This window comes from Lygodium microphyllum, chromosome 22 (genome assembly GCF_053477565.2).
Source record: "Lygodium microphyllum isolate KBCC chromosome 22, Lygodium_microphyllum_v1.1.10, whole genome shotgun sequence".
Lineage (NCBI taxonomy): Eukaryota > Viridiplantae > Streptophyta > Polypodiopsida > Schizaeales > Lygodiaceae > Lygodium > Lygodium microphyllum.
In genome coordinates, this window is record NC_141156.1 from 41,538,109 (window position 1) to 41,549,778 (window position 11,670).

General features: G+C 36.1%; 1 protein-coding gene across 1 annotated transcript; it reads right to left on the reverse strand.

Moving 5' to 3' along the window:
* Nucleotides 1-1,423: 1,423 nt before the first annotated feature.
* On the reverse strand, nucleotides 1,424-2,840 carry LOC148017070 (uncharacterized). The gene is made up of 3 exons (XM_087662634.1): nucleotides 2,653-2,840; nucleotides 2,195-2,367; nucleotides 1,424-1,819 (listed from the first exon to the last, which is right to left on the reverse strand). The coding sequence occupies exons 1-3, from the start codon at nucleotides 2,741-2,743 to the stop codon at nucleotides 1,526-1,528; spliced, it is 558 nt and encodes a 185-aa protein (XP_087518760.1). The 5' UTR covers nucleotides 2,744-2,840; the 3' UTR covers nucleotides 1,424-1,525.
* Between the last annotated feature and the right edge of the window lie 8,830 nt (nucleotides 2,841-11,670).

The following is an 11,670-nucleotide window of genomic DNA, read 5'->3' on the forward strand; positions in this document are numbered from 1 at the left end:
TGCAGCCCTATGTATTTCAACAAGTCAAATCTCTATAAAAGTAAGCAAATGGGGGCTCAAACTAGGGTTAAAATCATCTCACATTAATAGCATAGTATCCCCAAACATGATAGCATCATATAGGCATGAAGTGGCATCACATGACCATCACCAATGAGGATAAAGCATGAAGATAAGGGGCTACCCTATTGCTCATAGCTTGTGGACTGTAATTCATAGTAAATGGAGCTAAAGAATAAGGCAAAACATGGTCTATCTTTACTTTCCCATGAAGAAATAATATATATACGATTTAGTTTGAGAATGACATGCAATCTTTAAAAGTATCTCCTACACGTGACTTGTTAGGAATACCAAAACTTGGATTATTATCAAGTAAAGGGATTTATTTGTTCTTCCTTTGATCAACAAACTTTTAATGCAAGGATATATTTAGAATCCTATCTAGATGCACTTTTTTTCCCTAGTATTGCCAAACCGTTACTAGACTATTGCCACGAGTATAGTTGAGAATCTTACTTCTTCAATTTTCACTCTTTCCAATGCTTTCAAACTCCAAAGGGTTCTATATTTGGAGAAAGAAGAGAACAAGGCAAACACACTTTATCTATGCCTCCCCATAAAGAAAGAATGTATACAAGATTTTGTCGAGGTATGACCAACAATCTTCAAAAGGTATCCCCTCCATGTGGCTAGATGCATGTTAGGAATATCAAAACCTGGATTACTATTAAGTAAAGAAATTCATTTATTTTCTTGATGGGATCACTCATGAAGATATGTGTGTATCATGTGAGTTCAAAATAAGGGATTTTAAAAAAAAACTATATTTATACTTTTTTTTAAACATACAAAAATGTATCATCTAAGAGATTATTTATAGATTGAATAGAAAAGAGTTGTGTTTTATTAAGGAAAAGTTCATATAGAAGGGTATTTATAAATAGGCCTTGAATGGACGCAAGATAGAGGATACATGTACAGTGAATCCCCTGAGTTTGTTCTTCTTTTGACCAACAAACTTTAAAATAAAGAATACATTTAAGATCCTACATTTGACTTCAATATTGACAATATGTAGAAGCAAACATCATTAACCATGCTTTCCAAGCCATGTGGCACATGTCTATTAATTTTGCCTCTACTATGGTAGCACATTGAAACTCCTTCAGTTAGTTGATATTGATAACATTCCATAAAATCTAACCATAATATAGGACACTGGCTATGTAATATTGTGTAAAAAAAAGGTAGCTAGACAATAAGATTGATAAATTAGCTATACTAGTTTGTGGGCAAAGTTATGGTGACTCAAAATATTTACTAATGTTTTTCTTTGTTTTGTCTAGTCGCTATCCATATTATTGTACATAGGGTGGTTAAAGGCATTATACATGTATACAAGTTGTAGGCAATGGCATGTCTATTTAAGACATATGATTTTAGCTAACCAATTTAATAAAGTTGTTCTGCATATTAAACATGCTTGGCAAATAATTTTCTTTTGCTTGCGTTTTGTTTTGGTTCATTTGATTGCAGAGGCCAACCAGTCGAAACCTTCAAAAAGGCCCTCACCTGTTTTTGCACTGCACTGTTGGAAGTGGCAATATGACCGCTTGATGTATTTGTGGATATATGTAATTCCAAGTTTGTCCTTGACTTCCTTGATGGCCATGGCATCAGGAAGATCGTGTTTATTAGCTAGCACCAAAACTTTAATATCATGTGCCAACTCTGGATCTTCTATCACCTTTGCTAGCTCTTGCTTGGCTTGGTCAACTCTTTCTCGATCATTACTATCAAGCACAAAGATGAGACCCTAGATAAAAACAAGTAGTCGAACAAAAATGTTGATAAAAGGGAGGCAAGTGAATAAATGTGATAAAGGAAACATTATTAAAATGCATTTTAATATTTATCTTTAGTGGAGTTATATACACCATACAGTCCAATATATTGTGCACCATTGCAAATCATAAAATGCCAACAATCACAAGAATCTTACTACAACAGTTGCCATTTCTTATTTTCTTGAACCTTGACTCAAAGACCTTAAATTCTAAACCCTTCAACTTATAAGTTAATGCACTATCTTGGTAATAGGCATACGTTCAAATGATGGTGTGTTGGATTGGTCAATGCTATCTATATTGAGAGGAGAGACCATAATTAGATGGCAGAACATCATACTCACCTTTGCATCAAGCAAGTATTGCCTCCATAAATGTCTGATTCTCTCTTGGCCTCCTACATCCCACACAATGAAGCTTATGCTCTTGTACTCCACTTTCTCAACATTGAAGCCTATCGTAGGGACAGTCTTTATATACTCCCCGAGCTTGAGTCTGTACAAGATGGTGGTTTTCCCTGACCAAAAAGACATGCAAATTTGATGATGATGATGATGATGATGCTCTATAGAGTGTAATGATTATAAGATGCTCGTTGATTTTATAAGAACGATGATGTCATGCAGTGTTGCCCATGATCGCTTGATGATCATGGACGCGCCTCACGTTAACGGAACCATGATTCAAGCAACTGAAGTGCGTGTGGCGACGGATATCAAGTATCCACAGCTAACGAGCAGACAGGAGCCACATGGCAGTTAATCATTGGCAGATTAAGAGGAGGGCGGTTGATGATTATAACCTGCTGCGTCAAGACCGATCATGAGGATGCGGACCTCCTTTGGGCCGCAGGAGGAGAGCTTCTCGAAGATCCTGTACACCGCATTGCCCATCTGTTGCCAGTTGAAAATGGTTGATTAAAGGAGGAGCTGCTGCCCTTTTCCTGTTGTTGATGTGGATGGAGATGGAGATGGGCCTGCGAAAGGGATGTGTTTCTCTCTGGTTTTGTAAACTGTAAGAAGAAGAAGAAGAAGAAGAAGAAGAAGCAGTGCGAGACGAAAGCCCCATTATAATTTGGATCAAACAAGCCAAGGTCCAGTGAAATCAACGAGGCGGAGAGAGAGAGAGAGAGGGAGAGAGAGAGAGAGAGAGAGAGAGAGAGAGAGAGAGAAAAACTGTATTCCATCATGTGTGAATGAGTGATTTGGAGTATCCGAGCGAGAGAGAGAGAGAGAGAGAGAGAGAGAGAGAGAGAGAGTTAGCACACGAGAGCCGGTGGCCAGCCAACACATGCTTCCTTTTGACTTAAATGCCTTTAGCCAAAAACTAGTGCGCTTTATGCACCGAGTCTCGAGAGTCTCTCTCGCATACTCTACTCGCACTAGATTTTGTCTAATTTTGTGATTTTGCACTTGCATAATTCGTTCACTGAGACTCTCACTAGACTTCATTTACCAAAACACTTTTAAGCCCTTAATGAATGGCTCCACCCATGTTTGGGAGACAAGTTACCTCCTTCAACTCCGCCACCATGATGGTTCACTAATTGGAATTGTAATTAAGTTCCTCTCGCAAACATATGTGCAATGCACAATATGTTGACAACTAGCTCAACATATATCCTAATTGTCGAGTCATCTATTCGGAATAGCTTAGCCATAGTCCTAGTAGACAATTTAGTAGTAGACTCCATAAAACACACTCTAAAGCTAAATTTGCTTGTATATGTTCTCTAATGGGAGCCTCTTTATTTGAACATGGCAAATGTGCCTCAATCGAATATTTGAGCTCATGGAATGCATCGTAAAGCATATCATAATATGTCACATATCGATGCTAATTCTCTAACCTTGCATTGCTCCATATTTGGGAGTGGATACCCCATTCAAAAAGGCAACTTGCCTTGGAAAGCACCACCATAAGCATGGAGAGTACTTTATGACCCCGTGCTCTAACAATGCTAACAATGAGGCCCAGTGATAAATAAAACACATCATCATTATGATCTCATCGTCAACTGCATCTACATTATCAAAGTCTACCAATTGTTTTACCACAAATGCTACAATTATAGGCATAGAGTATTCCACTTTTTAAGAGTTAAAAAGCCACAACATTATTCATCCTATATGCGAGAAACCAAAGGGAATCAACATACTATACTATATTCGCTATCTATTTGTTTGTTTGTCTGTCTATATATATAATATTTTGAAAAACTAAAAATATCAATAAATTAGCATGCGAGTGTCATCTTTTGTTGAGAAAGAAGCTTTATAATATCCAAGTGCATCCACATGTACATCTCAACATGCCTTTTCTCCTCATCTAGTTGCATTCAAAGTTACTTTCATCTAGCTTGCATTGTTGCTCTGGTTCTCTTGCCTAAGGCCTTTGATATCGAGGCCAAATTGTCCTTTACTTTTTGTCCCTTGGTGCCCTTTATGGGTTGAAACACATTCTCATCCTTAGTAATGTCCTTTTCTTGTCTTGTTGCTATTTTGATACCAATGTGTTGTTTGTACTTTTGCGCACCTCAATGGCAATGCTATCAAAACTCCTAGGATTCCAACATAGTGAGGAGTTTGTAATCACATACTGTTTAGCATGTTAGAATACTGAGATTGAGTTGGAACACACCAAAAGTTGAAGACTTTGTTTCTCCTTCCTATGCTTCTTTCAAAAGGGCATATATTCTATTTTTTGCTCGGTCAATTATGAAAGCAACACCGAATTCTTCACTAACACTCTATGGGGCTACATCCCATCCTTAGGCTTGAAGTTTATTTTCTAAACATGAGCCATCTCTTTTCAAAGTGCTTCAAGAATATGGTTTGGGCTTTGTATCTCCCTAGAGATGGCCCTTTTTCTTATTTCCATAATCACCATCATCGAGTAAAGAGGATGGCGCATCAATGTTTTGGGATGGTGTCGAAGGATGAGCTTGCTTCTTACCCTTATTTTTCATCAATTATGGAGCATATATTTTCTCCATCATTGACTATGGAGCTGATGGGCTTGTATGGAGAGATTGTGAAGTATGTGGTGTGCGACACATTGTGGCTTGATGGGTATTGTGGATGCTGTATAACTAGGGGGCATGATGGAATTGTCTCCATACACAGGGTATGACGATGATGGTGATAGTCGCGTGTGAAATGACTACAATGCATGTGGTATTTGGTGTGCAAGTGAAATGCCCCATTGAGCATGTAACATGGATGTGGAAGAGAGATTAGGAGGCAGAACATGATATTGGCTTGAGGACACAAGCTCCAACATGTCATCCTCAATGTATTGGTTATCATTCAATAATGATGTCAATTGACAATCCACACAAAGGGGCATATTGCTCTACATGTTGCTCATTTCTACAACACGATTGCATGATGCTAGTATCAACACTTTGAGTGGCAAACCTCATATGTAATAGGAAAAGTTTCATCGCACACAAGTTCCATTGCATGTAAAGTTCCCTAGGCAATGCCAAGGAAGTGCAAGTGTGAAAATAAAGTGGTGTATAAGAAAAATGAACTATGTAGAGTGCAAGTCCTATTCTAGCTTTATGTGCAGATCACAAATGCCTACAACAAGTAGAGAGCAAATGCTAGTTCTCGAATTCATGCAAAGACAACTATTTATAGATCATCTCTCTCTCTCTCTCTCTCTCTCTCTCAACAAGAGATAACCAGTGTTGAAACCAGAACACAATTTGACTATCTCATGCTATCTCATGCCAAGGTCAAAGACAACCAATTTCATGTAAGAAGGTAGCCTTTGTTAATTAGATCTATTTGAGCTCGTATAAATCTTGCATAACATCTTTATGGGAGCTAATTTGCATTAGTGCATGGGAATTTTCAAACTTGAAGATCCACTAGTATTGCAACATAAATGCAAAGAGCATGGCTTTCCATTAGTGAAAATTTAAACTACTGCACTTTAACAAGTTTATGGCACACTATTATATTGAAGAAAAATAATACAACAAGATCACACAACCATGAGGGATCCACATCAAGGTTTTGGTTGTGCAACAAGTAAATTCTCATATAGCCTCAATTCAAATGTACCCACTCCTTCAATGTATACGTTTAGGGGGGTGAGGTTATAATTGCATGCTTATAAGACCAAATGACATAGTATCAAACACAAGGCAAGCATCAAGGCACAAAATTTTATAACATTTTGGAATAAGATCTATTAAGGAATCTCTTGACCATAGAGGTTGTCCAACTAGTGCATGCAAGAGGATGGAAGATTTTGGTTTGGGATACCCCATTGATGAAGTTACCTCATGTAACACTACATACAACCTCTCTCACAATATTTTGCTTTACTATTAGCCCAAAATTTGGAAAGGTATACATTCCATAAAGATCTCTCACAATATTCTGCTTTACTACTAGCCCAAAATTTGGAAAGGTATACATTCCATAAAGAGAAACAAAGGCACCATAAGCTATTTGAATGTTAGGCTATGAACACCATGGATTATAGTTTTGTCTATGTCCTCTTAAATTTGCATGATATTTTGTGGCCAAAGCCTTAGTTTGATTCTCCTAAAGGCCAACTAAGGTTGTTAGGAATTGTGCTTATAAAGATTATAAACTCTCATGTGTAATATATTTTTGCCATTGTGAGTAGTCCTTGTTCTTGTGACCTTCTTAAGCTCGGTTCCTACTTCTTGTGAGATCTAGCTTCATGTTAAGAGATTGAAGAAGAGTTGAGGAGCTAACTAATTATCTTCCATACTTTTTCTTCTCCTCTTCCTCATTGTACTCATGCAGAACAAAGAGTAAGCATAGACAACTCACTTTGGGTCAAGGTTGCTTTGAATAGTGATAACAAATTGGATCCATAGAGTGCTTTGAGGTGAGTTTATTACTTCTCTATTTTAGAGAGTGAGAAGTAAAAGAGATGAGCCAAGATTATATGAGGTGAGAGATTGGATGTACGTAGTGATTCACTCTCACTCCCCACCATTGGAGGTTTAAGGAGTATGGTCTCATGAGAATTCCAAATTTTGTGCTCCATCTTATGGCTTAACTTACTCAAGGAGTGAATCAGGAGGATAAAGAGATTACCAAGATTTATCTTTAACTACAACCAATGAAAATTTCTCAAATATATTTTTTCTTTACATCATCTACAAAAAAGGAAGACCTAAATGATCATAAATGGGCCTCAAATTCGAGCATGCTTAGTGATTGGCGAAGTTGAAAATTTCCTTATTTTCCATTTGCTCCATATGTGACTAAAAATTGGTGGAGATACTAGGGTCCCATTGCCCCTCCTCCATTCATAAGTAGATAGAAAATTATAAGAGTTTGTTAGCTTAGAACCATCTCTTTTGACCCCACAACCTTAATTTGAAATTAATAAGGAATGTAATGTCAAGTATAATAGATAAAGGCAATGACATGCCAATGGAGAAGTGCAATCTTCAAAATCTTTGCTTTATACAACATTACCTCTAGCATAATATTAAGAAAATGATCTAATACATGAAAGTGGCATATTTTGTGTTGTATTAATTATTTTTGCATGCTTTTCTATTTTTTAGGAGTAGGGCTCAAATATATCATCGAACAAAGTTAGAGTGGTCCAAATGTTCCTATCTAGAAAGACCTACATGGGATTTGTAGAACAAAACAATATATTTTGGAGACGTCACCTATCTACAAAAGATCTTGATTTCTTTGTCATTTAGAGAGTATCCAAATACTTCAAGGATTCTTGCAAATATATTTATATCTTATAATCAAGGGCTACAAATTATAGCATTATGACTTTAAGTCATAACAAATAAATGAACACTGAAAAGCTTGATAAAAGATGTTTTTTCTAAGGATTCTTTTCTACATAAGAATCTCATAGATTGTGAATGCCAATCTTATATGTAATTGTATGTGCAAGCACGGTCTAGTTTTGACCATGCTTGGTTTAATCAACTAAGAAAATTTTTGCATATAGAAGCTTTTTTGTCCCCAATATTGCATATAGAAAATGGGCTTTTTTCAAATAACAAAACCCAAGACTTGGAGTAGTCAACATGTTTATAAAAGGATATGAGAACTTGTGGCATTCCTAGGTGGTTGGTAAATCACAATATATCGACAATGTCTTCACGCACCCTTAAAATCATCAACAATTTGGAGCACTAGAACGTGAAACTTTGTTGAGTTATTATTGCCAATAAACTCTTACTTTGGATGCTTTGTAATTGATCATGATTAATATCTTTTAGAGTCTATTGTGTGATGTAATGAACAAAAAGGCGTACTTTTGTTTAAGATTCTCTTACCTTCTACACAACATGTATAGGGTTGAAATAATGTATGCTACAACATAGTGTTTGAAGATAACCAATTCACTTAGTTTGATTTGTATTTAAGAATTTGTTAAGTGAGTGTGTATATATGTCCTTAAAAAATGTTGAGTAGTCATAACATAAGAGACAAGTACTATTATAGGTAGCTACTAAGGCTAATGGGTCACTTGAACATAGCTATACTTCCCAAATACCATTGTGTTTTATGCTTTAAGATTTTGCAAATTTACATTCCTTGGATGTAGCCTTACTATTTAACTATGATATTCATCTTACAACTATATTATTTTAGCTATAGGTTCAGAAAGCCCCAAACCTCCGAAGGGCTTCCCGAACCTACCCCCTTTTCCAAACCTCTCTTTTTCAATCAAAATCCCATCCCTTCCTCTCTTTCTCACGTGCAATATCTCATTTTCTCTTCCCCTTCCTTTTTTTCATTAAAGCCTCCCACCCCCCCCTTTTTTAAATTAAAAGCGCTTCCCCTCTCTCTCACTTATAATCTCTCCTTTTCTTTTCCCCATCCCCTTTTTAATTAAATTCTTCCCCCCTCGCCCCTCTCTCTCACTTATAATCTCTCCTTTTCTTTTTCCCATCCCCTTTTTAATTAAATTCTTCCCCCTCCCCTCTCTCTCATGTGTAGGGCCTAGGTTCTCTCTCTCTCTCTCTCTCTCTCTCTCTCAGCTAGATTAAACTTTTTAATTTAAAATTTTCTTTAATTGAATATTTTAAAAGATTTTTTTAAATGTTAAAGTTTTTTGAACATAGTTTTTCACACACTTTGAGGAGATAGAATAAGAGAGAGAGAGAGAGAGAGAGAGAGAGAGAGAGAGAGAGAGAGAGAGAGAGAGAGAGAGAGAGAGAGAGAGAGAGAGAGAGAGAAAAGAAGAAGAAGAGAGAAGGGAGAGAAAGAGGAAAGAGAATAGTCTTTTTTTAATTAAACATTTTTCTTCTCCCCCCTCTCTTATGCATAGGGCCTAGCTTTTCTCTCTCTCTCTCTCTCTCTCTGTTAGATTAAATTTTTTAATGTAAATATTTTTTTAAATTAAAATAAGGAGAGAGAGAAAGAGAGAAAGAGCAAAAAAGAAGAGGAGAGGGAGGGAGGGAGAGAGAGGGGGAATAGAGAGAAAGAGAATATAGAGAGGAAATATAAAATTTAAGAGAGAGAGAGGAAAAGAAAAAAAAGAGAGGAGAGAGGGGGAGAGAGACAAAGAGAAGAAAACGAGAGAGAGAAAATAAGAAGAAGAAGAGAAAGAATTTGAACATAGTGAGAGAATTATAGAGAGAGAAAATATAAAATTTAAAAGAAAGAAATATAATTATAGACAGAGGAATATAAAATTTAAGAGAGAGAGAGAGAGAGAAAGAGAGAGAGAGAGAATAAAAGAAAAAAGAAAAAGAGAGGAGAGAGAGACAGCGAGAAGAAAATGAGAGAGAGAAAAGAAGAAGAAGAATTATAGAGAAAGAATTTGAACATAGAGAGAGAAAAGAAAAAGAAAAGAAAAAGAGAGAAACTTTTTTAATTAAAATAAGGATATATATATATATATATACACACACACACACACAAAGAGCAAAAAAGAAAGAAGAGGAGAGGCAGGGAGAGAGAGGGGAAATAGAGAGAAAGAGAATTATAGAGAGAGAAAAGATAAAATTTAAGAGAGAGAGAGAGAAAAAAAAGGGAAAAGAAAGGAGAGAGGGGGGACAGAGACAGAGAGAGAAAATAAGAAGAAGAGAGAATTTGAACACAGAGAGAATTACAGAAAGAGGAAAGATAAAATTTAAAAGAAAGAGAAATTAAGAAAAAATTTAAAGAGAAGAAAAAAAGGAAGAGAGAGAGAGAGAGAGGAGAAGAAGAGAGAGAATATAAACATAAAGAGAGAATTATATATAGGGAAAATATAAAATTTACATACTTTAAGAGAGACTGGAAGGAGGAGAGAAAGTGAAAGAAGAAGAAGAAGAGAGAGAGAACATGTAGAGAAAGAAAAGATAAAATTTAAAAAGAGAGAATAAAAAATAGAGGAGAAAGAGAGAAGGAAAAAAGAGGAGAGAGAGAGAGAAGAAAAGTGCAAAGAGAATAAAAGGAGAGAGAGAGAGAAAAGAAAAAATTTAAAAAGAGAATGAAGAGAGAGAGAATAAGAAAAAAAGGAAAAAAGAGGAGAGGAAGAGAGAAGGAAAAGAGAGGAGAGAGGGGGGAGAATAAAAGGAGAGAGAGAGAGAGAATAAAAGCGGGGAGAGAAAAAAGAGAGAGAGAGAGAGAAGAAAAAATAGACTAAAATAGAAGGCAAAGAAAGAGAGAGAGAGAAAAAAAAGACAGGGAATTTGGGAGAGAGAGAGAGAGAAAAAAGAGGAGAGAGAAAGATGAGAAATGGATTGTTGAGCGAAGTTGCCATATCACACGGCAACTTCGCTTGCTGCTTCGAGGCAGCGAAGCTACGGCCATGAAGCGATCTAGCATTCTGTGCACGCGAAGCATGCGCAGAACGCTAGTTTCAACTATTGGGTGTCATGAGGGTGTTATACAAGATATTTGGGATTTTATGAGAATACAAAACTATAATATTAAGACTAATTATTCCATTCTACATTGTGCATGTCTTAACTTTGGTTTATAATGTTTTAATGTACAATGTAAGCATAAAAATGTTGTATCATGTAAGATATTTTTAAAAAGAAAATGTTTAAGTCAATGCATTGTATTTACCTTAGCTAGAAGATGGCCCTTACTTAAGTTGATTTCTTCTCCTTAAAATGGTCCTATCTAAGTTGATGTCAAGTTTCATAAATATTTTGAGAATTATTCTTATTAACTTGTTGTCCAATCCAATATTAACTAGAAGATGGTGGTTACTTCAAGTGATATCTTAGCCACACCCAAGCATTGGCATCTTAGGAGAAAGCACAATCAACAAAACGAGTGATATCACATGGATATGGCTGGCTTCATGTTTCAAAATGAGGTGTAGTCATATCATCGTGCCTATTTTTTCATAGCTTTGGTGGATTGTCACTCTAGTGGGGGTCATCCCCACAATCATCATGTTGCCCATGCAACCATTTGATGGGTAGCTTAGATGCCTTCTTTGCTGGGGTCTTTTCCATGGTTGTAACTTGAGATATGGTGTTCCCCCTTCATCAATGTGACCTATGTGAAAATTATACTTTTTGACACATGTTGACATGACATGCTACACTTTGAACCATAAAACCATAATGAATCATTGAACTTATGCCCAAGCAATTCCTTATTAGAAGGAACACAAGATTCTCCCCCACGAAATCTACTTAGGAACCATAATGAATCATTGAACTTATCCCCTAGCAATTCCTCATTAAAGGGAACATAAGATGTTTACCCAACTTAAAGTTATAGACCATAATAAGATCACCTTCTTTGAAGATCTTCTTTTTTATGAACTTATTTATCCAAGCTTGTCTTCTTGCTTGTATCACTCTTGATAAATATGTTGTAACAATTCTATGCTC